Here is a 26,013-nt window from a genome sequence, read left to right as displayed (position 1 = left end):
GCAGGAAAAAGCAAAGGAAAGCAGAGACAATGGCAGGCAGTATCAAAACAGCAGACAGGATGGTAGGGGGAAGAAGGGAAAAAAAAAAAGAGGAATCAACGGGAAGAGACAAATAATACACATGCATTTGTGGTGAGAATACTATGCTTCCAACGAAAGGAAAGAAGACAAAATGAGAAATAGTACACGGCAGATAATATGTCGGCTCCCAAATCCACCCCACGTCTATCCCTCAGGCCAGGATATGACCAGATTCCAACATTCCTCGTACAAGCAAAAAAAAAAACACATCAAGACTCTATATCACAATTACTCGCCCTTCAAGCGCTCCTGGTGCACACTAAACGCCTCCTCCAGCAACTCCTGCTCTTCCTTGACGTGCATGGCCTTGATACCAGTGGCCACCGAGGCGCTCGGCGGGCGACCAGCGTACAGCACGTGGCGGCGGTTGTGGTACTTGGTCTCGTTCAGCAGGGTCTCGATACGAGGCTGGACGTAGCTCCATGCACCCGCGTTCAGCGGCTCCTCCTGAGCCCACACGATGTTCTTAGCATTGGGGTAACTGTCCAGGTTCTCCTTCAGCAGAGCCCACGGGAACGGGTGCAGCTGCTCGACACGGGTGATGGCGGTGTTGCGGATGCCCAAGCTCTCGCGGTGTTTCACCAGGGCGGCGTAGACCTGGCCAGTGCAGAGGATGACACGCTCGATCTTCTCGGGCTCGTCGATCGCAGAAGTCTGGTGGGCCGGGTCAGGAATGATCCACTGGAAGTGAGAGTCACCCGTGAAGTCCTCAATGTTGGACCGGGCAATCGGGTGACGCAGCAGGGATTTCGAGAAGAAGATGATCAAAGCTAGACCAGTCAGTTAGCGGAAAGTCGCGAGAGCAAAGCAGGAATTAGTCTAAAACAAGGATTTTTTTTTTTACTCACGTTTCCGGAACTGGCGGTTGATCTGGCGACGCAGGATGTGGAAGAGGTTGGCCGGGGTGGTCATGCAGGCAACCTGCATGTTGCAGTCCTGGTGCTGGCGGTCCAGCTTGTCGGGGGATGGGTACACACGAGGCTCCTCATTGCAGAGCTGCAGCCAGCGCTCCATCCGACCGGAGGAGTGCTCCGGACCCTGGCCGTCGTAGCCGTGAGGCAGCGACACAACCAGACCCGATCGCTGCAGCCACTTCATTTCACCCGAGGCAATGAATTGATCAATGATACATTGGGCGTTGTTGGCGAAGTCACCGAACTGGGCCTCCCACATCACCAGCGCATTGGGCGAGGTTAGAGAGTATCCGTACTCGAAGCCGAGACTGCAGAAAGAGAATCAGTATCATCAAGACGTGGGACAGAATCAACTGAACAAGGAGTTGTCGGGTTGCACTTACACGCCATACTCGCTCAACGAGGAGTTAGAGATGACAAAGGTGGCCTGGTCCGGGCTGATGTGCTGCAGAGGGGTGTAGGTGGCCTCGGTTTCCTGGTCGTGCAGAACGGCGTGACGCTGCGAGAAGGTACCACGCTCGACATCCTGTCCCGACACACGGACGTGGTGGCCTTCCTTCACCAGGGTACCGAAGGCCAGAGCCTCGGCGGTGGCCCAGTCAATGCCCTTGCCCTCCTCGACGGTCTTCTTCCGGTTGGCCAGGATCCGCTTGAGGTTGCGGTGGACGTTGAAGCCCTCCGGAGCGCCGCTGATCTTGTCCGCAATCAAACGCAACGTGTCCGCATCGACACCGGTGGGCAGGTGTCGCAGGACCTCGGTGGCCAGCTCCTTGGGGGTCTTGAAGCCGTTCCAGGCGGAGGTCAGCCACTCCTTGCTGGTGGGTTGGTAGTCCTTGCTGCGGTCGAAGCTGTCGTTCAGCATGCCCCAGACCCATTTCTTGTGCTCGTCGATATCTTCCTTGGTGAAGGTGCCCTCAGCAATGAGCTTCTCGACGTACTTGTCGAGCTGGCTCTTCTGGGTCGCGATGCGCTTGTACATCAGCGGCTGGGTGAAGGAGGGCTGGTCGGTCTCGTTGTGACCCTGCTTCCGGTAGCAGACGATGTCGACAACGACATCACGCTTGAACGTGGCGCGCCAATCGGCGGCGACCTGGCAGACGTAGTTGACCGCCTCGACATCGTCGGCATTGACGTGGAAGACAGGGGCGTCGATCGCCTTGGCGATATCGGAGCAGTATGGAGTCGAACGAGCGAAGCGAGGGTCCGTAGTGAATCCGATCTGGTTGTTCACAATGATGTGGATGGTGCCTCCAGTCGAGTAGGCGGGCAGCGAGTGGAAACCCATGGTCTCGTAGACCACACCCTGGGCGGCGAAGGCGGCATCTCCGTGCAGCAGGACACCCATCGCAGTCTTGAACTCCTTCTCGTCGTTGTTGTAGTGCTGGATGGCGCGCGTCTTGCCCAGCACGACAGGGTCCTCCGCTTCCAGATGGGATGGGTTGGCGACCAGCGACAGCTGGACACGCTTCCCGGACGGCGTGGGGCGCTCGAAGTTCATGCCGAGGTGGTACTTCACGTCACCGGAACCCTCGTCGGTGGGTTCGGCGGTGCCGGAGAACTCACTGAAGATGGATTCGTTCGGCTTGCGGACGACGTTGGAGAGGACGTTCAAACGACCACGGTGGGGCATACCGATGACAATGTCCTTGATGCCGTGCTCGACGCTGCGGTCGATGAGGGCCTTCATACCGGGGACCAGGGACTCACAACCCTCCAGACCGAAACGCTTGTCGTTGGGGAACTTGGTGGCCAGGAAGGCCTCGAAGCTGGAACTCCAGATGAGCCGGTCCAGAATGCGGCGCTTGTCGTCGACGGAGTACTTGTAGGGCTGCGGGACCTCGAAGCGGTCACGGATCCAGTCGCAGAGCACGCGGTCGGGAATGTGAATGTACTCGACACCGTAGGAACCGCAGTAGACCTTTTCGCAGGTGGCGATGATTTCGCGGAGGCTCATCTTCTTACGGGTTTCGGTCTCGAAGCGGGGCAAGATACCGGGGCCCAGGGTGAACTCCAGATCCAGGTCCTTCTCGGTGAAGCCGTAGTGGCTGAGTTCGAGCTCCTTGGGCTTGTGGTAACCGAACGCCTCGACCTCACCACGGATGCCCAGCGGGTCGATCTTGGCCTTGTGGTGGCCGCGGGCCTGATACGCACGGACGAGCAGCTGGACCTTGAGGTGGTTCATCAGATCGGGCCCAGCGCCAGGCAGGTGCTGGGGGACGCCAGCGGCGGGGGCGGGCACGATGGTCGGCGGCGGTTGGAAGGCCTGGGAGATGGGCATGTTGCCTTCCTCCATGTTCTTGAAGTAGGTCTGCCACGAGATGTGGACGCTGGAGGGATCTTTCCGCCAGGCGAGGTACATCTCGTCAATGTAGTTGGCCGTGTTTCCCTGCAGGAAGGAGTCGTTGGGGTCCTATTTGCAAGGTAAAAGAAGTCCGCAAGCGCGTCGAAGCGCCAGCAGATCCCCCAGTTAGTCCAAGTCCTTTTTTTTTTGAATTTTGCTTCTTCTCTCTTTCTCGTGGCATTGAATCCATTGTCTTTTCCCTGGGGACTGTATGGCTTACCACCCCACTACCCGTATTCTGTGCAGCCGCCGCATACTGTCTCCGGCTGGTGTTGAAGGTGCGCTCAATGACAGCCAAGGGTCGCCGCGTCGCAATGGCACCGGGGGCATTCTTGGACGCCGTCGCCAGGAACAGCGACCTCCGGCAGGCAGAGCAGGCGGAGCTGCCACGCAGCAGACCGCTGCCGGACGCCTTTTTCAGGGTCGTGGCTCTAAGCATGGCGGGATATCACTGTTCGCCTCGACGTGTGAAAAAAGTAGTCGACAAGGGTCACTCGAGCCGGGCCGGCATGAAAACAAGGCACGCAACGGCACGAGAAGGCAGCAGAAAGAGTGGAGAATGGTGTTCTGCCGGACTCAGACGAAGAGAGAACGAGCCCAGATGGCAGCGATCGAAGGCAGGAGAACGACCTCCGAGGGAGGAGCAGCGACAGGAAACAAAGAGAAGATTGGGGACGGAGGAAGACGGAGCAAGGGAAGTCCGGATGATGTATTGGGCTGGGTTTCGGCTATGGCAGCGCAGCAGCAGGTGGTTGGTCCGTCGCGCTTAGCCGGCAGCAGGAACAGCCACAGCCACGAGCCAGTCACAGCGCGCAGAAGCAGGAGCGGATTAGCAGAAGAGGCGTATCCAGGGAACAGAAAAGGGGAGAAGGGCGAGGAAAACACAGCTGAGGTTACGTGCCAATAAAAATAACAGTCTTACGGCTGACTGCAACTCTGCTGCGCCGGGGCAATGCGGCTTTTTACGACAATTGTCTTTTAGTTTGCCGCCCCGGCCATTGGCTGCAGCCGCGGCTATGGAGTAAGGCGACGGCATCAGGCACGGCAGGGCGACTGCAGGGCTGATACTGCTTTTTTTTTTCAAATGACAAGCCTTTCAGGATAACCATAACTATTAATTGTTATTAACATTGATAATGATAATAATAATATTGTACAGAACAGCACCAGTTTGACAGCAGTTCCAGCCACAGCCACCAGTCTACGTGCGCCACGCCCTGGGCTGGAGACGACATCATCCCGCATATCCGTAGAGGGGCTCGTGATGAGGCATTTTCTCCAACAGCGAATGGCACAGTCCACCGCCAGAAACAGAAACAGATCATTCACACCCAGATGAAGACGGATAATATATTATGTTAGACAGATATACAGGATAAATGGAATCCGTAGCTGTACGGGAAAAATAAAAAGGACAAGAAAAACAACCGAGAAAAGCCCAGAAAAAGAAAAGGGTGTTCTCTATATACATGACGCCAACAACACCAGACCATGTTCAAGAAAATTCGTATCGCGTCATGTCCTCATGCCAATAGATATTCCAAGGGAGATTGTCCGCCGAAATGGGAAAAAAAAAGATAGAAAACATCACCATGCAAGATTTCCTTTGGTAGCGCCAGCACCATAGAAACACAAAAGACCAAACCCATAACATAACATGGCGCATGGATTTATACACAGAGAGAGAGGAGGAGAAAGACGAAGATGGATCTCGTCCTTCAAATCCGTCCCTCTCCCAACACCTCCCGTTCATACACCTCGACCTCCCCGCTGTCGCTCAGCCGCCGTCGCTCCAACACCCACTTGCTCGACCCATCCTCGTTGGTCTCCTGGACATAGCTGATGCTCGCAGAGCTGCTGTTCCGGCTGTGCGACGCCTTGGCTGCCGTCACAGCGGCCCGCACAGCTTCTCCTCCCTCACCCGTCAAGCCCTGTCGGAGGCCCGCAGGTTGATGCAAGGTGAGCGTCGGGCTCCCCGGGATGCTCTCCCGGTCTATCAATGGCGACGAGACATAGTGTCCGCCGCCCGGAGCGCCCGTTGGGTCGGCCAGAGGAGACGAGCCCTCCGCCGTCGTGTTCAACATCGGGCCGTCCTCGGGTATGCTGAGGAAACTACATCGGTTGGACGAAGCCGCGGGTGCAGCCTGTGGAGACAGACTGCCTGCACTGCTGCGCAGGCTGCCATTGCTACCTCCGAAGGCGCCCCGGCGGAGCTTCATCAACGCTTCCAGTGACATTTCATCGTCGATGTTCCCCATGTCGACCAACTGGGCCAGGCCGGGGCTCGACAGCGACGGGTTGGATTGCGCCGCTGCCGCCGCCCCGTGCGTGGTCAGCGAGATAATCGAGTTGCGCGTGCTCCATTCGCTCCTTTCCGTGATGGGCGTCAGACTGGGCTCGCGGAAATTGCCGCGCCCACTGTGGCTGCGGTTGATCCCCTCGACGCCTCGAGGGCCAAAATATCCGCCGTGGAAGGGCTCAGGATCGCAGTTCCCATGGGCATGTGCGTAGAACCCAAACTCCCGCCCGTAGAAGCCCTCGTCGTCATTTTCCAGAGCTTCTGCGTTCGCCTCTGCAATAATGGGGTCATCGTCGTATCCGTCGTAATCGTCGTAATTGAAGTCGTCAGCCACGTCGTCAAATCCCATCGTCTGGTGGCTCAGTCGGCTGTCGTCCGAGATCAGCCCCGGGTGGGAGTCCGCCGTCTGCGCAGCGCTATCCTGGCCCAGAGACGTCTCACTGACGCTCATGTTCCGCTGGAGGCCCTTGCCGGCCGCCGCTTCTTCTGCCACCCGAGCAAGAGCGTTGTGGAACGCCTCCAGGTTCTGCTCCGTCAAGACGCCGCCAGTAGCTTTAGGGGCCTCTGCACCAGAGAACCTCGAAGGATCATGTCGAAACTCGCTCGCCAGGCTTGGCATGTGTCGGAGGTCCGAGTTTTTCGATGATTCAGACTCGACGGGTCCTTCAGGATGGTCGGGACCAGGCAGGCCCTCGGTTCCAATGGGGATACGGGTTCCAGGGTAGAACTTGCGTTGATACAGGTGGCTGTTCTCATCGTCAAAGACGGATTCATCAAAGACGCCATCACCCGCATCAGCAGGTAACTCGTCAAAGCCTCCGTCGTCATAGTACAAGTCATCGTCATCAATCGACTGCGAGGCCTTGGCTTCCTTGTTTCCAGCAGCGGCCGGTGCAGACTCTGAGCCTGGACCAATCTTCTGTCCCGCTGCATCCGTATCATCTCCATAATCGGATGAAGGCCGTCGTTGATTCAGGGAAGTGGGATCGGAAGTCGTCACATTTCCAGCCGCTTGGCCCTGGGCATCCTGCGGTTTTGCAAGGATCCCCGAATGAGAACCTGTAGGACTGATCGGACTGGCGGCGATCGTAGGTAACGCGGGGACGAACAAAGACGTCTGGGCGGTTCCTACGACGCCGTGGACACCGCTATTAAATTCATCGTCGTCCGCGTCCGCATTCACCCCAGGAATCTTCTCCTCGATGCCCCCATCATCCTCCATCGCATCATAATCGAAGTCGTCTTCATCGAAATCACTATAGCTCGAACGTTCCAGCAGAGCCTGTTGCCTGCGCGCCGCCTCCTTCTCCTTGTGTTTCTCTTCCAGGAGCTTTTCCTGGACCGACGAACCAACGCCGCCCATATCGAAGCTGAACCTCGAGGCATCGCTCTTGAGACGGCTAGGCACGCCAGGCGCCTGTTGGGCGGCATCGGTTGTTTCCTTGGGAGGATGACGAGGAGGGGAGTGTTCGCGTGGCGGTGATGGTGGACGTGGTTCCGGATTAGGAACCTCAATTGTCTGCTCGACTGGCTTGCTATTATCATTCTCCGGTACTCTCAAAGGGAGTTTCCGGGCAAACGCTGGCAGCTCGGAAGGATCCCGATCGGAGAGGGTCGAATTGGTCATCAATTCTGACTGTAAATAGCCTTTGTTTTCGACCTGCAAAGGCTTGCGGTCTTCCCCGAAATGTTCCTTAAAGACTGGCGAGTGCTCGCTCCACGGCTTCTGCTGCTCAGCGCCAGATGATTCTTGAGCAGAAGCCTGTGGCTCATGGCCGCTCCCTTTGACTGGGACATTGCGGCGCGGACGCGGAGCAGAGAAATCGTGCACGATATTCCCCCGGATCCGAGGATCGTAGTCATCTGGGATAGCAGGCACCACGCTCTGAGCGGCAAATTTAACCTCCTCCTGCCGTGAGCTCAAAAACTGTGAAGACCGCCGCCGAGCCAGAAGGGACATAGGATTCAAAAGATGGAACTTTGTCTTTCCGGACTTCTGATGGACGTGTTCCGCAGGTGGATCATGATGGTGACCTTCCCGCCGGGATGACACGCTTTCGAGCTTGGATTCCTTCGTCGACGATCGCCCGGCGCCTTGTGCAGTTGTGTTGATACGCAAGCCACTTCCTGCCGTGCCACCATGAGAAGCACCACCTTTATGATCGTCAGCCTGGTGGCTTAGGATGCCTTTGCCAAACCCCCGCCGCCATGGGGAACTCGGCTTGTGGGAATTCATTTCCGAATGGTCCGGTCTGTGTACTGGAATAGACTGCTGCGAGTGGTTCAGCTGCGAGGTAAATCCGCCTTGCTTCACACCATTTTCTGGACTCGAATGAGGGCGCGCAGGATCCTCGGAAGACGGCGATGGCACTGGAAAGTTGGCAGAAGAGTGTCGGGCACTTTGGCCATGCGAACCACGGCCATCCACCTTAGGTACGTCGGGGGGATGTTCGGTAAATGGAGAAGGCGAAAGCGAGTCGGACAGCCCCGCAGATTCAATGATCGTATCTGACAACGTAGGCGTTGACGGGAGCTGTGGTAACTGGGGAGGACCACTGTCTGCAGAGCTCACTGTAGGCGCGACTGCCAGCGGAGAGTCTGGACGAGAAGACGAGGCTTGCCGGCGATGATCGCGACGCCAGTATGCGAAAACGGTGGATGGCGCCATGACGACTGTCGCCTGAGCGCCAGCGGCGCTTCCAGAAGGACAGGTACGCTGTTCAGGGTGTGAGAGCAGCTCTCATCGTCACTGGCTGGGTCGAATCAACCACAGAGAATGATAATGGATGATGTGGGGAGGGCTGTCAGATGGGCACGCCTGCTGGCTGATGTCTTTTGCCAGTATTGCTGCACGCGAATTGATGGCGGGAGAGCTCTGCCTGGAGCTTGCTTAGGCTGGTCGCGAACTGAAAAGAGAAGAAGATTAACAATAATAGATTAAGAATAACAATACTAACAATAATAATATATTTCTGATAACCTTTATCGGAGAAAAAAAAGACGGGCTGATCGGAAGCAACGAAGAGGAGGATCCAGAGTGAAGGCTCCAGTGATTCCGCGAACGGGCCGCTCGCTGGTTGGACCCAATCTCGATGCCGCGCGGATCGGGGGGAGCAATCCACTGCTTCGCCGCCACGGTCAGAGACAGCAGTCGACAGTGGACTGGCAGCAATCGTCGATGAGTACGTGGTTCTAGATTGCGGTCGTGCTTGGCTAGATCTCGAAGATCAGTTGCGATGGACGCTATTATTTAGTGAACTCTAACGCCAATCCCCACGTGTGGGCTGGCCTGTACGTAAGCGCCTCGTGCTGTCAAGCAGTAAAGATAACGGCGCCCTGCCCCTCTTGGACTATACGATCTAGGTCTTTTTTTAGGTAAATAATAATAGCAATTATTTTTTTTTAAAAAAAAAAAGTAAGAGAGAGAGAGAAAAAAAAAAGAAGGAAAGAAATGTAAATGCGTATTATCTGAATTAAACTGGTACTGCTCAAGCGCTCTTATGGATGCAGCTGATCCTAGCAAAAATAATAATACATTAGGAAGATTAAAAACCTAGGCGGGGATCCTGGATATCATAATAACTCAGAAGGCTCGATGCCAGAAAAAAAAAAGGTTTCGCTCTCATCACCAACGCCGATAGGCATGCATGCATCTGAAAAAAAAAACCAATTCTTACGCCCAAGGATGAAGAGGGAAGGAGATAGAAGATGCAATGACTAGGCGAGCACCCCCTCTAAACTACATCGCGATGCTCTGCCGCCAACGATCAATCATTTCCCGCTGCTTGGGATCAATGGTAGGCTGCTGGATCGAGGGTCCTGGTGCCTGCGGCATGCCAGAACCAAAGCCATTCATTCCCATCTGGCTAGGGCTGTGCATGAAGGAGTTGTTGTGGAATCCGTTTCCATAGGCAGACGGCATCCCATAGCCGGGCATAGCCCCATAGCCACTCGGATAATGAGGCAATCCCGTAGCCGGATAAGTCATGTTTGGAGGAATGCTGTACATCGCAGACATGCGATTAGGGTGCATCGGGGCTTGGTTGGTCGATATACGGGAAGCGCGAGGATTATCAATGGGTGCCTGGCTATGGCGGGCGTTCGAAGAGGGATACGCCTGCAGGATATCCGCCATGCTCCTGCGGACCTTGGGATCAGGGCCCCTCTCAGCCTTCTGCGCCTTGGCCTCGGCTTGCAGGCGTTTCTTGCGTTGACCGAGCGTTTCTTCCTCCTCGTCCACGGGCCCCTCCGGCTGGGAATTCTTCTGCTGCTCGGGCGGGGGATCACCAATATTGTTGAGTTCCGCCATGATCTCGTTAGCAAAGTCCGAGGAAATAACACTCTTCGACTGATTTTGGGCTTTCAATCGGCGGAGGCGCTGAGCAAGGGTTTCATTTTCATCACTGTCCGACTCTGCTGGCCCGGAGGCTGGAGGGTGCATCATCGTACTGGCACGCTTCGTAGGCATGGGGTCTGGCGGAGCCTCCCCCCGGAGCCTTGCGCGTCGTCTGCTCAGGGGTTCATTATCCTCGAGCTCCCGTCGTTCCAGCAAACCAAGAGGTCGTCTTTCAGCCAACACTGGGCTCTTGCCAGCATACAGGACCCCGAGGGGCACGTCTTCGTCGTCCTCGGCGTCTGGGTCCTCAGACGGCGACGCTTCCCAAGCCAAGGTCACTTGTTTGTTTCGCCGGGCATTGCTCTGCGCTTGAGCGACCGCATCCAGCTCCAAGAGGGTAGAGTGCATGCCGTTCGGGAATGCCGTGGCCGCTGTACGGTTCCGCTGCTTCTGTTCATGTTTTCTCCTTTCCAGTTCAGCGAGAAGGGTTGTAGGCCGTCCATAAGGAATCGGCTCTTCCTCCTGACCCTCGCTAGATTCCTCATCGTCATGGTCGTCTTCGCCACTGCTGTGAGAGCCGTCATGTTCATCTCGGTCCGAGCCTGAAGGACCCTCTCCTTCCTGGCCACCGTTCCGAAGAGGAGTCGCTTCTGCAACATCCTGGTCGGAGTCACCGTGTGCTTGGCTTGAGGGATCATGGGGTGCGCTAGACTCCGGGTTGGGTATGCTCTTACGGAGTTTCGAACGACGCTTCTTCTTCTTCTCAGCCAGATCTTTCGATGACGGCTTCTTACTCGCCTTGCCGTATACTTCAGATCCAACATGACCAACAATGGGGTGATCCGTAAAGGCAGTCACAGGCGCATGTGCAGAGGCGTCCAAAATACTGTCCAAGGTGACCACAGCGGATTGGTCTTTCATCTGAATGTTCAAGGAAGAGGAAGGCTGCTCAAAGAAGACACTGGCACGCAACTGCGGCGGGATGTTTGAGGCCCTTTTGCCTTTTCTGTTCTCATTCCCTTCTGCAGCCTTATCATCGGCGGCAATAGTGTTCAGGAGTTGAGCACGACGCTTCTCGTGTTCGGAGACTGGGGGCCTCTTTGACAGACGTTGAGGGAGGTTCAGCACCTTGGGAATAGGTGCGGGATAATACACCAAATTCTGCCCTGCTTGCGGCTCTTCGTAGTATTGCGCGTCGCTAGCCAGAGGCGGCTTATTCAAAGAATACTGGCGTGATACACTAGAATCACGACGGTAGGGAACACAGTGAACGCCGTCAAAGTCTGAAAAGAGGTTCGTCGCCTGTTGATAGGTGTCGGTCGAAAAAGCGGTCGAGGGCCGGTCAGGTGGATCTTCGAGAGGCACGTCAGTAAACCCCATCTGGTCAGAGGGTATGGCAGGCCCTTCGTTCTGATTCTGATTCCGATTCTGATCGTAATCCTGAACCTGACCGTAATCCTGACCCTGACGCTGGGGCGGCGGCGGAGGAGGATTCGCCAGAAGGGGCACATCGCGATTGCCAGGAGCGGCATTGTCTTGGTGGTCCTCTTCGTGCTCCGGCTCCATGACTTCAGCCAGTCGGGAATTGACCGACGTCGAACGGAAACGCGAACCCCCGTATGAACCGGTCCCGGACAGAATTGACCCTCTCGGGGACGAAACGAAGCCTCCTGGAGAGTACCCCCCCTGTACGCGCAGCACTGTTGACACCGATGATGGAGTTGGACACGGACCCCGCGGAGAATTGGCGCGCAGGAGAGTCGGGGACGTGGAGGACAGAGGAGGCGGAGGAACGTCTCTTCTGCTCCAAATCCAGCTTCCGCAGCTCCGCCCCGAGGTCGGACGAAGTCATACTCAGACGCTCGGCGCTCTTCTCGAGCCGCTCGATGTTTCCAACATAGGCACCCTGCAGCGACTGCAGATCGGGGGTCGGATGGCGGAGAACGGCAGAGCCGCTGGAGGTGCGCACCAGTGGCTCGGGCGACGAGGAATGCGACCGCGGAGGGTTCAGCGGAGGGTTGGAATGCCTAGCATGGGGGCCTGGGTCGTGCTGAGCGCCGGGCGACGACGGTTTGGTTTGGGCGGAGTTACTAGTAGCATGGACGCTGTCGGGATCGGCAGCCTCGTAGTCATCGTCCTCGACCATCTCATAGCTGCTGTTTCCTCTGATTGACTGGATCAGGGAGCCCAGATGCCCGGCCGCCGTGGACTCTTGCACGCTGCCAACAGGCTCCACGGGGCTCTGGGACCCATGATGTGCGGGTGCTGAGGAGGGACGATCGGAGGTGTCAGAATCGGAAACGGCATCGTGATCGACCTGGGCAATGGCCCGGTAAGCCATTGGAATCGTGGGGAGCGCAGGATGCGCAGGATGCGGCCATCCAGCAGGAACACACGAGGAAGGGAGCAGAAACAGAGGATGACGAAGTGGGCGCAGTGCGATTAAAGAAGTTTTGGATGTGAGACAGAAAGGCACACGCGACGTGACCAGGGTGAAGAGTGAAGTAATGGCCGGGACGGGTCTCACTCCAATTTTCCCCAGGCGCGGTGCCTAAATTTGGATGTGGCACCGTGGCAGGTGGCCAGCCAGGCTATTCCTGGACAAAGTGAAGTCTTTATTCTTAGTGCTGCGGGCACTGGTTTTCTTGGAAAGCCCATTCACGCCCTTTGGTTCGCGGACACCAGACTGCCGCCGGCATGTTGCCCAACCTGAGCGTTAGCCCTGGTCGAGAACTGGCCATGCCTGTCGTCCTCCGCTAGCTGCTGCAGTGGACCCTGGGCACCAGGGATCTCAACGTGCGATCGTCCCAAGCCTCAGTCCAGTTCACCGGGAGACGATCATTCTTGGTTGGAATAGAGTATTTCAGTGAAGTATGAGAGAGTGCCTGCTAGCACAGTCCAGTAGCATATGCAGCTTGCAACTGTTATCGGGCTGTGACGATCCTTGGGGATCACGTGCAGTTGGCTGTTCACCTGCAAGGGACTGAGAGGTATGCCAGCACAGCAACAGCCTTAGTTTGCTGATTCTACAGACCAGATTTTAGATTTTTATTTCCTTCATTTCCTTCTTTCCTTTTTTTTTTGCTTTAACCCTGTTGATTGTAATCAAGTCTGCAGCAGCGGGTTGTTGCAGTCATGTCATGTCATAGTCCATTCAAAGTCTCTAGCAGCTCTTTGAGCTGCAGGAGATAAGGTATCGGCTGCACCATCTCCTTCAGAGGAACACAAACACAAATGAGGTCAAGTCCAGTAATTAAGTATCTGCAAGACAAGCTAGGATGCCATTTCGAATATTCGTGCCACCGCCTGCCGGAAGATAAACATCACAGGATTCATGCATCGGCAACTGCAGCCTTATCACCAATCAGCACGTCGGCGATGCTCAGCTTTACTCAAGAGTACAGGTACAGCCCCCACCCGAAGGAGGAAGCCAGATGATGATCGTGTACTCCGTCTGGAGTGCTCTATACACAAGTCACAAGGACCACGTTCGTCTGTACGCCTGCAACCCACCTGAGCAACCACTATTAGACTATATTGATAAGCGTCAGAGCAGGCAAGTCTGGCAAGATGAGAACTACCAGCATAGATACAAAGGACATACCCTTGTATCCTGGTAAAGATTGATGCCAAGCCCCTAAATAAGCCCCCAAGTCTTGTTATCTGGTCAGCGATCAAGCACTCGTGACTAGATTGCGGCAGGCTTGAAGATAGTCTACTGTCTAATTTAATTGTCCAAGATAACGACCGATGAACGAATCACCGGGTGATGACATATCTCTTTCTTTGATAGCGTCCAACCTCTTTACTAGTATCTTGTAATCTGCAAATACCTCGTAGATCCATGGATGCTGATCTTTGCTCCCATATGCAACCCACACCACAAGCGGATTTCTACCCTGAAATTGAATCGACGTGGTTGCACCCGTGGACCGGTTTTCCTCGTAACTTAGACTCCTTCAACTGAAACTACTCCGTGCTCTGCAGAATCGACAGCACTTTTTTCACGGGGAATATCAGTAGTACACAAGCATGATACAGGCACAAGGATCTTCAAACTCCCTACGGAGTATACACAGATACTACTACAAGGTACAAGGTACCTAGATAGCAAACTTCAACACGGGAGCGAAAAACGGCCACCATCCAACCTTAACACGGCGCGCCGAACGGTCGAGACTTGAAGTAATTTCGGGACGCGGAGATGGAGACGGGATGGGAACAAAAAGCAAAATTGAAAAAAAAAAAGACACAAATGGAAAAAAAAATAGGCGTGCGACACGTGACCGGACCGGACCAGACGCGATCCTCGACGCGTGCGGTGTGCGGCGTGCCTTTATGATGTAACCGGGCGGCCGGCCTCATCAACAGTCAGCCAATTCAATACTGTAGGCCAGCAGTACTGGCACCATTCCAGGTTTCTGCAATACTTGCCTACGGGCAAGCAATTTTCTTCTTTGATGATTTGATTTGGTCTGATCTCTATAAAAGGAAAAAAATGTCTTATTACGATGTTGATGCCATATTGACGGACGCACAAGTAAGCTGGCTTCCACCCGGCGAGGCTTATCAATCTTGACGAATTCACCTAATGAATAATAATAATAACTCCTGCTTATAGAAACTCCCTTGTACTTTCGAACTCGAGGTGCCGGGACTCGGTATTTTGGAGGGTAATCCGGGCGAAAGTGTGCGTATGTCGACATCAAACGAACAGGGGGGGAAAAAAAGAAACCAGCCAAGCCGTTCAATCAGCGTCTGAATCTTGTGCTGATAGTGACATGGAAACATTTCGTCTTGTAGATCAAAGCCGGGACTCGAGTCGATCTGCCACTATGGCTGGGAGAGATGCTTTCTATCGGGTATGTCTAGCCTAGCTATAACAAGAGAAGCTGAACAACATTCTAGACTGTCTCTTTGCCTTTTCTCTCGTTCAATTGACTAACTGATGGAACAGCGCTCGATTAGGCACCTCGCGTCTCGTCACGCTTGACCTTCCCTCCGCCTTGTCCGAACGGGTCATGAATGCCCTCAAGGCGGATCCACGGACTGTTGACCTGCGCTCGCTGGCACCGCATTTTTACAGCCTGGGCGTCAGGATTTTAGAGCTCTTCGAGGAGGAGGAGATGGTGGATATCTTGAGCGATGTCAGTTCAACTTTATTCACCGGTATCCCTGTTACTTGTGCTGACTGACTGCTTTTTTAGACGTTCAAGAAACGCGCCGCAGAGATTGCAGACCATGCCCATAATCCACGTGGAGCTCTAGGCGACGGGGTGGAGTTCCTGCGAGGATTGGATGAAACGGAGAGACAGTGTATGTCTGAAGAATCCAAGAAACAATCACCCGAGATAGTGCTTGCTAACTCTGGCGATAGTGTTCCGTGTCGCTCATGACAGCGCCAAGGAGATGCGAATATGGTCTGGGGAGGCAAAAAAGAGGAAGTAGATGATATTATCTCTCTTTTTTTCCTTATGCTTTTGATGTTCTAAAAGGATGGGAAGCATGTTTATATCCACAATATCTTGCACCAATGGCGTTTCTGGGACCCGGTTCTTCGTGGGAGTATTGACCGTTAGATCAACAAACGGAAATGACGATTCAATGAATGACAGACGTCAGGTATGACCTGAGTTTGATTACTTGATGGTTCTTCTGGGCTACATCAATCGTCTTGCGTCCGATCTCATCACGTCAGCTGCTCTTGGGAAGTGCTCTTAATGAATGGAAGTTGACTGGACACCGTAATGGACTGGATGTTATCGCTGGCATTAAATCGTACAATCGAAGGTCCCACTTGCCAAAGCTGAGATTACTTTGACTTCGTTGTCGACCAGTGCTCTGAGTTTCGGTAGTTGTCTCTGAATGGCTCTCCTCTCCGGCAACACCAAGTTGTCTGTAATAAACCTCTCAATGACGACATCCCCTGCCCTCCGTGTACTCTTTAAACTTTGCTCAAAAAAAGTCATTGGTTCGTCAAAGTTGGTGTGTGATTGTTGCGCCAGTGAAGGAACCTGGTATTTTTTTTTCGCAGATGAGATCCACACAAAGTGCCATCTGCGAAGACTGGCATTTCTACTCTTGTTTCTTCGCCGATAGGTATAAATAAAAAAATGGACTAGCTATAAAGGATCTGACTGTCAGTGCTGCCTAATTAGGCTATCAAAAGTGATCCATGGATACCTTGGCCATGTGAAAAGGTAATTTATACTTTTCATTTTATCTTGTAATCTACTTCCTATCCAAAGATGCAGTGGCACCCGAGTAGTGACTAAAAGCTACTGATTCGTATGAGAATTGTCATTGACTAACACCAGACTGTCCGAGAAACAGGTCAGAGTTATAGAGATAAATTTAAATGCTATCTGAAGCTGTTCCTAACTAGAGGACTGAAAGAAATCATCAATAGTCATGACAGTCTATAAACAAAATCAGATGGCATTAAGGATAGTTCTTATCCGAGACCTCTTAGTTGTCTCAGGGTGATGTTTGTGCTACGGTGTCTCATTGAACTCTTAAGCATTGAATTCTCTGGACACACCCATTTGCACTAAAATTAACTCGCCTAAATGCCGAGATTGGTCGTCATCGTGGTGTTTCAGGATGGTAAAGGAGAAGGCAGTGCTACTGCATATGTAAAGAGATCAAGCTGAATCAGGCACATGCTTCATCCTGGGCCGTTGTAACGTTATTGACCTGTCTAACTAAGTCATAAGGAGCAATAATGGTGTGCATTTGACAGATAACATGCAGCAATTCCAACTGGCTCTACACGTGGATCGAAATGGACGACGGAGAGGTGTTTCAAATTCGACACATGGACATGAAATAAGGTTAACGAAAAGCCACATGGCACTGATCCGTTTCCATATCCACTCACTGTCTCTTGTGGAGCATGGAAGACCTCCAGTCGCATATATCTAGAAACGGATCGCTGGCTCTCGCAGCGGACGATACTTGTCAAGACGGCCCAGGAAGGAAACATGGAGGCCAAAGTGATCCCATATCATAAGGATACCTGCTATGAAGACACAGGAAGAAACGAGGAGAGTAGTATCCAGACAAATGGATAGATCGATTAACGTTTTCCCAGTGATCTGTATATGCCTGTCAGATATGACTTGCTTGCTGCAATGCAAGCTCCACCACATCTTATCGATAACGCGTCCGAGCAAAATCCGTGGTCCAGGAGGCGACGAGCCACTCAATTCAGCAACTGCTGTGGACAGCCGCTGCGGACCGTGATCCGTCGACCCATGGATCTCCCACTCGCTGGAATCGATTAAGCAGCTGCTCTGGGGAAGCGGCTTCTCCGCCGCTGCATCATATCATCCATGATGCAGCCTGCAGCAGGACCAGGCGCTCTCTCGCGTATATTATTGCTCGGATAAATTATTAGGAATCCTCCGAAGACGTCACAAAGCAGCGGTGGCTCGGCTTTCGACCGCCGGACCCCTGAAAATCTGCAAGCGGCGGTGCGGAAGCAAGGGGCAGCGCCATGCTATCGCGGCGGGCAAGTCTCCGATTGGGCTCGCGAGGCCTTCGCAGCCCTTCGTCGCGGCACTAATGCTCTGAAGACTGAAACTTGGGCCCTGGACTCGTCGCCGTCGCTGTCAGGGACCCAAGCTGCTAACCTACCCAAGGGTTGGGACGCCGTGCGGAGGCCGTTGACCTCTGCGTCGCCAGCTGACTCGTCACACCATCTCCTGCATCCATCACTTTTTCCTTTCTCCTCGCTTCTTTGTCCCCAGATCATTGAACCTTGACGACCTCACTCTCACGCTGGCTTACTCTACGGAACGCTCGCCGTCCCCCTTAACTCACGTCTCCATCGTGATTACCTCGTCAGCAAGTTGACCCCATCTATCGTTCCCCCTCGCATCTGCCAGACCGCATGTGTCGGAACTAACCGCCAATTGGGATTGCAGATGTCGACCTTCGAGCCTCTGGTTCGCTCCAGCTTACCTCGTCCGATAATGCTTCTGTGGTTCCCTTAGATGCTTTGTCCCACACTGCCCGTTTTGCCAGAATTGAACCGACGACAAGAAATCCCATAAATAAATAACTGTCTCGCTGGTGCTCCGCCAGAATGAGTGGACGCAACCAGAGACGCGTGTCTGCCACCGGGCAGTCTTCCCAGTCGCCAATCCTATATCAACACGCCAACGGTGCTTCTCCCACGCAACGGGTGTCCTCCAAAAGCCGTCCCTCCTGTTAGTCCAGCGTATCTCTCGCGTCCTGCGATTCCAACTGACACGCGTTCTACCCAGACACGTCTGAAGTCCCGGCCCCGAGGCGGATCTCGAGAGACAACCCCCCGCAGATCAACACAGGTAGGCCTTTCGGGATCGTCCTTTGTTACGCTACGATGAAGACTAAAGCAGAACAGATATCGCCAAGTCACAATTTTCGGCGATGAATTCGTGTCCCCAGACCCCTCCACGTCGGAATTCAAGTATGTCCTCTTATATATTGGAAATCGTCCCGCCCGTGCTCCCTCGCTGATAGTTGTTGCGTAGAAGATGCCGGGGCCTCGTCTCTGGTCAACCCTACTTCGACCATCCTCCAGGGCTTGATCAAGGAGCAACGGGCAATTCGTGGATCTCAAAAGACCACCTCTGACCCTGAGGAGGTCGTCTCAGGCACGCCGTCCTCATCACAATCACAGTCTCAGTCTCAGTCGCAGTCGCAAGAAGAAACCTCGTCGGAGAAGCAAAGAAAAGTTAGCACCGCTCTTTCGGCAGGCCTCAAACAACCCCGTGAAATGGGGATCCGAGAGATGGATCAGGTAAGTAATCTCCGGGTGGAAAGCAGTAACCAATTGCATCGGCTAACGATCTGCAGTACATTTCCAAGATGAACAAACTGAACTTTGACTTGAAACTTGAAATATTCCATCGCTCCCAGCAGGTGGCTGCTCTGGAGAAGAAGCTAGAGCGGATGCATGAGCTGGAAGAAGAGCTGGAACGGATGCGGGGCTTGGAGGAGGAATTGGAAGAGCTTCGAGAAGTTGAAGGAAACAACCAGCGACTGCGAGAACAAAATGAAAAGCTCCAACTCGAACTCGACAAGCGGGATCAGGCGATCCATGAGGCTGTGGAACTGATCTGTCAACTGGAGGCAAAGATAGAAGAAATGCAAGCAGATCAGACTGATTCGCGCCCATCAACTGCCCGGCCTCGTTCGAGTAACGAGTCGTTAGAAACTGGTCCTGGGCTTGTGGAAGTCTCAACACCAAAGGCCCAGATCATAGTCGACATTCCCGACAGAACTTCCTCGAAGCGAGGCACTTACCGTCCCCCGAGGAAGGCACCGTCCTTCCTTCGCGAAGAGAACCGAAGCACGGCTGCTCTCCGCAGCTTGTATCTGTCCGATGAAAACAAGTCTCTCAGGTCCTTCAGTGCATCAACAATGGCCACAAGCATGGAATCGACAACGGAACCCGAATCCCCGAGGCTGAGCATCCTCAGCGAATGCAGCTACTTCAGTCCGCAGGACGTTCAACCAGGCAAGGATGGATTCGATCAGCTTGACCGGCTCGACCAGCTCGACTTTGATGCTGCTCAGAAGCCCTCCTCGGATGCTAACCCGTCGGAGAATGGCCGAGACGACAGCGAGATGAAGGAGAGCCAGATTGACCGGATCAAGTGCTGGATCCAGCCTCAGCAAGAACCCCCGCGTCCCACCGCGCCACGACGCCGACCTCGAGCAATTTCCGAAGTCTCCAAGGGAACACAGATTCACGTCGATGAGGCCTTCAATCCCATGCACCAGCAACCAACCTTTTATGTCGAAAGTCCTACCCGGAATAATCCTCCTCCTATCTTTGGTGGGAGGCTGCCCCCCACTCCAGACACGATGAGCACATCAGTGCTAGGGGCGAGAAGCGGTTCGAATGCGAGTGAGGCCGCGGAGAAGTGTGCGCCTGATCAGAAGATGCCCGCCAGCCCGGTTTCAATGCAGAGAAGACTTGGTCGACCGCGCTCGGCGGGGGAGATAACACAACGGCCAAGCACCGCTGTAAGTAGACTTTCAGATAGCGGGGAAACAACCATGACCGATGCCACGCAACACGCGATGAGCATCCGCGGACGAGACGAAATAACCGGACTGTTCCATTCGTTCAATTACTTCGGCCGGGGCTCGTCCAAAGCCACCCGAGTTCTAGGTCCAGGGAGTCCAAGTAACCCACGGCTGAGCTGCTACGGTGGAGATCTGCTGTTCAATGGAGAAGGGGTTGAAGAGATCGTGTCAGGAATGAGACCAGGCCGTACTCCTTCATTCAACTCCATCGCTTCGGATGCTCAGTCAACTCAATTATCTCCTTGTCCTTCTCCTTTGACCCCTCAAGATTGGCTGGAGGCTGCTAAACCTCAGTCGAAAAAAGAGCGAAACAGATCGGAGGTTCAGTTCGCCCAAGACCAGAAACGAACGGACGTTGATACTGCCGAACAACCGAATGAAGCACAAGCACCCAATGGTGAGCCTTCCAGTACAGACGAGCCACAGCTCCCACGCAATCCTCCGCTTCGACTGCGCGCCTGGGCGAATAATCCCCAACCAACTGCAGAAGCTCCACCTCGACGACGCTTATCCCTTCGTCCTCGTTTTTTCAGCCGTACCGGGGCCAACTCTCAACGCCAACAGCAGCAGGACCCCATGTCTGACCCCGTCGATGGACCCGAGGCTCCTTCGCCCGTTATACGGAAACACAGTGACATGGTAGTGTCCCGTCATCGGAGAGCCGACTCCGGTCCTCTTCCCGCAAATGTTACTGCTAAACTAGGTACTGATGGAGGCAGTCGGCCGGCGGGCAATCGCGCTATTCCCCGGCCCTTCACAGAATCGCGGCCTTCTTCAGCATCGCGTCCAGTGACATCAGATAGTTCGGAACCGCGTCGACGAGGCTCTCTCTTCGGGTGGATGAAAGGAGCAAGTAGTCTGGGCTCGTCAAGCAAGGAGGCCGAGCCCACCACTAACAGCTCTGCAGCTCCAGCCCGAGACAAGAGCAAGTCCTCCTCCCTTGCGCCTGCTGCTACATTGAACAATGACAGCACTGCGTCTAAGCCCAAGGCTTCTGCACCAGCTGAAGAGGAGCCGGAGTGGAAAGCCAGAAGGCGTTCTCGACGAATGGGATGAGTTCTGCCTTCATACCGTCCTATCGTCAATATCGGGCATCGTTTTCTGATCGTCATCATCACCATCGATCGTCCTTTCTGTCATGATACCCATCTATGTTCTCACCTGTTGGATTTGCATTCAGCCTTGAAAAGAGGACAGTGTTTTCTCTCTTTCTCCGTCCCTCCCTCTCTCTCTCCCTGTCTTTTCTTTCTCTGTCTGTCTCTCTCTGGGCTGGATCCCATATGCCCCAACCCAACCCAACTTTACTACTCCCACCACCCTCTGGCTTCTCCTTTTCCTTTTTCCTTTTCTCCAATTTCTCCAAAATAAATCCGATCAAAATCATGTTCTACTACTACGACTATCCACCATGTATTTCTTTGTCAAAAAGTACCGTGTCATGTTATATCTACACCAGCGTTCGTTTTTTTTTCTTTTGCATGTTTGATATTTGTTATTTTCAACGCAGCATTTCTTCCTTCCAGGCAACGACTCTCGTTTGATGATTGTTTTTGTTTCTGTTTCTTTTTTTTTTCACCCTCTTGATGCATGATGGATGAATGTGTCCCGCTTTTTTCTTTTCCTTTTTGGACTGTATTTATGTATGTATGTACGCGCCTGACTGGCATGTTTTTTTCCTTTTTTTTTCTCTCTCTTTTTCTTTCTTGTGTCTTGCAAAACAAAAAACAGGTAAACGATGCGAAGATCTGACTGATTGACGAAAGGCAACTAACTCACTAACTGAATTGTATGGATGACGTACACTACTACTATTACTAGAAAAAAGAAAGAAAAAGGGTGACCTCAAATGATGTGAATTAGATTAGTTGATATTGATGGATTGAATAGTTACTATCATGATACTGTTGCTACTGATATTAAATGTTAAAGTGAAGCTTTTTTTTACCATGTCTTCGATTCTATCTTATCGGGATATATTTAATATTCACTACGTAGATCTGCTATATTGTGGTAGTGTTATCTGACAACTGTCATGATTCTGCGTACAGTACAGTACAACACATCAAAAAAGATGATTGGCCATTACACACTATCTATACGATACGATACAGGAGATAGATGCCTATAGATGCCTAGACGTCAGGTGTTTACGCACTGAAGCGCTTCTCAGCCGCCTTCCAGTTCAGGACCTCCCAGATAGCCTTGAAGTACTCGGCCTTGCGGTTCTGGTATTGGAGGCTAAACGACGGTTAGCTTGAACTCGTCCGGACAGTCGCAGGAACGGATCTGACTTACTAGTATGCGTGCTCCCAGGCGTCAACACCCAGAAGTGGAACGTACTGGCCGACGACGGGGTCTTGGTTCTAATTAATCATCGGGGTCAGTATCAGTGCTTGTTGTTATGGATAGATAAGTCTGGGAGGGACAGTGACATACGGCATAGGTCTTAATGCCAATCCGGCCAGTCTCCTTGTCCTTGACCAGCCAAGCCCAGCCGCTCCCCTGAATACCCGCCAGGGCAGCGATGAACTTGTTCTGGAACTCGCTGAAGCTGCCGTAGGTCTCGTTGATGGCCTTGCCCAGCGCGCCCGACGGCGGCTCACCGCCACCGGCGCTCTTGGGGGCCAGGTTCTCCCAGAAGAGCGTGTGGTTCAGGTGGCCACCGCCGTTGAAGTTGATCAGCGGCTTCAGAGCGACCTGGGCGGCGACGTCGTTCTTGGCCTGGGCCTCCTGGAACTTCTCGATCGCCGTGTTGTACCCGTTGACGTAGGCGTTGTGGTGGCCCTTGTGGTGCAGCTCCATGATCTTGCCAGAGATGGAGGGTTCCAGAGCACCATAGTCATCTGGTTCGGAGGGATAGAAGGTCAGTACCGGTCATGATTGTTTCCTTTCGCATCGGAACTGGACGGCTGCCGGACATAAGGGAGGGGCATCCGTCACAAGCATCATAACCATGGAGGGGAAGTGATAAGACAGAGGACAATGCAGGGCAATATTTGACATGCATCACTACACCCAGGGGACCATGAGGTGAGACGTACAGGAAAGATCAGGGAGGGTAACTTTGTTCCGGACAAAGCTCGTTCCCGCAAGTCCGGCCGCCCTTGGGCGAGCGGTCGAGGCTGCGGCGCGCAGGGCGGCGCGGGCGGTCGAAGAGCGAACGAGGGAGGCAGACATTGTGAGACAGACAATGGACGTGATCTGGTCTGATCGAGAGAGTGTGCCCGTACAGCTCTGAGGAGCAATTGAAAGAGCAACGGACGGGGACGAGGACGAGGGCCCGTTAATAATCGCGCTTGGCCGACTATAGGCAAACAAAACGTCATCGTCGGTCGGGCTCGGGTATACGGCAGATTACTTTTTCCGGCTCCGGCGGATAAGCAGAGCTCCGCAACATTTCAGATCTGAGGGCTAAGACACCGACACACAAGGCAACCAGGCGCGTTCTTTCACCACCCTCGCCTCGAAAATTTTGCTCTCGGGGGTCCCAGATGTCCGCGCAGACTACTTTGTGAGGGCCCTGTTCCCGTTCAGGCTGCACACTGCTCGAACCTGTTGCGTTCGCCCTCTGGTTTTTATCGCGGATCCGCGAACATGGACTCCGACTCGCCACCTCCATCGCCGCCGTATGCTGGCCAGAAGCGCAAGATCGCAGACATGAGCTCGTCGGATGAAGAAGAGGCTTCTCGGCCAGCCTTTGGCTTCCGCGGGTTTACGCGCGCTTCCTCGCGTTCAGAATCTCCTCCCTCATCGGGCCTGGGAAGCGCCCGCCGTAGCGCGTGGAACAACATGGCGACGAACACGGCCACAGCAGCTTCAAATAGAGGAGGAGGCGGCGGCGCTAAAGGGGGCCCGTTACTGAGCGGGAACTCGTTTGCAGCGCGCATGATGGCAAAAATGGGTTACGTCGAGGGTCAAGGATTGGGCGCCAGTGGGCAAGGTATCGTCAACCCCATTGAAGCTCAAGCACGCCCCCAGGGTGTCGGTCTAGGTGCCATACGGGAAAAGACAAAGCAGGCCAGGGAGGAAGAAAAACGACAGGCAGCCAGTATGGGAGAGATTCTGGAAGACAGTTCGGATGAGGAGCGCAGGCAGCGTCAGAAGCGCAAGGAAGAGCGCAGACGTGAGGGCCGCAGCGGAGCGGGCACCCCAGCAGGGCCCCCGAAACCGCGTTTCCGAACAGCTCGAGAAATCGAAGCGGATGCAGCTGGCCTCGAGGTCCCCAACGTTCTCAAGTCGCTGGTCGACGCCACAGGCAAGGAGCAGAGGGTGTTGACGTCCACAGCGGGTTTGATGACGCCCATGGAATTCGTCAACCAGGGAGAAGGCGAGGCACTCAAGATTGCACGGCGGGCCCGGCACGATCTGGAAGCGTTCGTCGATGAATGGAAAGGACTGACGGAAAGGAAGAAGTTTATCGAGGTGGAGGAGGCACAGGTGATCGAGGAGATAGATGCCTACCAGGCCAAGATGGAGCAACTCACGGCGCTAGTGTCGGCTGTGGAAGCGTTACAGATCTTCGATCCGCTGGATGACGTGACGGCTCGATTCGAGGCCGTGACGAACAAGTTGGAAGCATTGGAAGCGGAATACCGGGAAGTGATTGATGAATACCGACTCTCCGATGCGGCCGTGGCCGCCATCCACCCGCTTTTCCAGAAGGCGATGGAAGAGTGGGAGCCCTTGAAAGATCCGACGTATCTGGTCGACAGTCTCCGACGTCTCCAGTCTCTTCTCTGCCGAAAGCGTGGCGGTGATGAGGAGCGACAACGACAGTCTACAACGTCCTACGAGTCCCTAATCTACTCCAAATGGCTTCCTCGCGTGCGCTCCGTGCTCGTGAACGATTGGGACGTTTATGATCCCTCACCGGCCACGGCTCTGGTCGTTGCATGGAAAGACGTAGTGCCGCCGTTCGTTTATGCGAACGTGCTCGACCAGGTGGTGGTCCCCAAGCTGAGCAGCGCGATCAAGGAGTGGAAGCCACGCAGCAGCCGACGGCATCCCGACTCGTCTAAGCACAGTTCGCGCTTCCCGTGGTGGCTATTCACCTGGCTTCAGTATCTGGATGAGCGGCACACCGATCCCAAACACGCGACCGGCCTGTTGTCGGACGTGAAGCGCAAATTCCGGGTGGTGTTGGACACTTGGGACCTGCGCAAAGGACTGGTGGGCGGGATCGACCTGTGGAAAGAGGCTCTGGGATCCGAGTTCGACGTTGCTCTGCGCAATCACCTCCTGCCCCGACTGGCGAGACACCTACGGGAGGAATTCGAGATCAACCCCCAAGACCAGGATCTCACGGCCCTCGAGGACGTGCTCGCCTGGAAGGACTACTACAAGCCCAACGTGCTGGGCCTGCTACTGGTGGCCGAATTCTTCCCCAAGTGGCACAACATCCTCTACATCTGGCTGACCAACGAGCCCAACTACGAGGAAGTCGGCGAATGGTTCTCGTGGTGGCGGTCCCAGATCCCGACGGAGATCAACGAACTGGCCGTCGTAGACGACGAATGGACCAAGGGCCTGCGCATGATGGACCTGGCATCTCGTCTGGGCGACCGCGCAGCGACCGAGCTCCCACCGCCGGATACCGCCCCAGCGAGCCAACAGCAGCCCTCTGTCGCCGCTGGATTCCCTCAACCAGACAAAGACAAAGCAGCAGCTCCTGCACCCGCACCTCCCAAGCCAAAACCTCCCCAGGAAATCGCCTTCAAGGACATCGTCGAGAGCTGGTGCGCCGAGCAGGGGCTCATCATCCTGCCGCTGCGCGAGGCCCATCCGCAAAACGGCCAGCCTCTGTTCCGCATCACGGCCAGCGCGACGGGCAAAGGCGGCGTTGTGGTCTTCCTGCAGGACGACGTCGTCTGGGCGCAGAGCCGCAAGGCGCGCGATGTCTGGGAGCCGGTTGGGCTTGAGGATCGGTTGGTGGAGCGTGCGGAGGGTAGATAAAAATAAT

The 26,013-nt window shown here is 54.3% G+C and overlaps 7 protein-coding genes across 7 annotated transcripts; 3 read left to right on the top strand and 4 right to left on the bottom strand.

The window, feature by feature from the left end:
• Window positions 1–309: 309 nt before the first annotated feature.
• On the bottom strand, window positions 310–3,775 carry T310_4267 (Oxoglutarate dehydrogenase (succinyl-transferring); the record flags this gene model as incomplete). The annotated part of the gene is made up of 4 exons (XM_013472904.1): window positions 310–851; window positions 930–1,303; window positions 1,379–3,381; window positions 3,557–3,775. The coding sequence occupies 4 exons, from the start codon at window positions 3,773–3,775 to the stop codon at window positions 310–312; spliced, it is 3,138 nt and encodes a 1,045-aa protein (XP_013328358.1).
• A 1,279-nt stretch (window positions 3,776–5,054) lies between these two features.
• On the bottom strand, window positions 5,055–8,303 carry T310_4266 (uncharacterized protein; the record flags this gene model as incomplete). The annotated part of the gene is made up of 1 exon (XM_013472903.1): window positions 5,055–8,303. One exon carries the CDS (start codon window positions 8,301–8,303, stop codon window positions 5,055–5,057), a length of 3,249 nt encoding a protein of 1,082 aa, XP_013328357.1.
• Window positions 8,304–9,374: 1,071 nt separating this feature from the next.
• Window positions 9,375–12,312, bottom strand: T310_4265 (uncharacterized protein; the record flags this gene model as incomplete). Its single annotated transcript, XM_013472902.1, has 2 exons — window positions 9,375–11,531; window positions 11,653–12,312. The coding sequence occupies 2 exons, from the start codon at window positions 12,310–12,312 to the stop codon at window positions 9,375–9,377; spliced, it is 2,817 nt and encodes a 938-aa protein (XP_013328356.1).
• A 2,157-nt stretch (window positions 12,313–14,469) lies between these two features.
• On the top strand, window positions 14,470–15,419 carry T310_4264 (GINS complex subunit Psf3; the record flags this gene model as incomplete). Its single annotated transcript, XM_013472901.1, has 6 exons — window positions 14,470–14,511; window positions 14,593–14,661; window positions 14,775–14,833; window positions 14,929–15,118; window positions 15,179–15,287; window positions 15,349–15,419. The coding sequence occupies 6 exons, from the start codon at window positions 14,470–14,472 to the stop codon at window positions 15,417–15,419; spliced, it is 540 nt and encodes a 179-aa protein (XP_013328355.1).
• A 2,641-nt stretch (window positions 15,420–18,060) lies between these two features.
• Window positions 18,061–21,110, top strand: T310_4263 (uncharacterized protein; the record flags this gene model as incomplete). The annotated part of the gene is made up of 4 exons (XM_013472900.1): window positions 18,061–18,184; window positions 18,361–18,426; window positions 18,491–18,759; window positions 18,816–21,110. 4 exons carry the CDS (start codon window positions 18,061–18,063, stop codon window positions 21,108–21,110), a joined length of 2,754 nt encoding a protein of 917 aa, XP_013328354.1.
• A 921-nt stretch (window positions 21,111–22,031) lies between these two features.
• On the bottom strand, window positions 22,032–23,231 carry T310_4262 (Superoxide dismutase; the record flags this gene model as incomplete). The annotated part of the gene is made up of 5 exons (XM_013472899.1): window positions 22,032–22,054; window positions 22,210–22,292; window positions 22,350–22,417; window positions 22,491–22,897; window positions 23,096–23,231. 5 exons carry the CDS (start codon window positions 23,229–23,231, stop codon window positions 22,032–22,034), a joined length of 717 nt encoding a protein of 238 aa, XP_013328353.1.
• Window positions 23,232–23,648: 417 nt separating this feature from the next.
• Window positions 23,649–26,006, top strand: T310_4261 (Tuftelin-interacting protein TIP39; the record flags this gene model as incomplete). The annotated part of the gene is made up of 1 exon (XM_013472898.1): window positions 23,649–26,006. The coding sequence occupies one exon, from the start codon at window positions 23,649–23,651 to the stop codon at window positions 26,004–26,006; it is 2,358 nt and encodes a 785-aa protein (XP_013328352.1).
• Window positions 26,007–26,013: the final 7 nt, after the last annotated feature.

Source organism: Rasamsonia emersonii, assembly GCF_000968595.1.
Source record: "Rasamsonia emersonii CBS 393.64 chromosome Unknown ctg1118621760101, whole genome shotgun sequence".
NCBI lineage: Eukaryota > Fungi > Ascomycota > Eurotiomycetes > Eurotiales > Trichocomaceae > Rasamsonia > Rasamsonia emersonii.
This window is presented reverse-complemented; position numbering and strand designations above follow the sequence as displayed.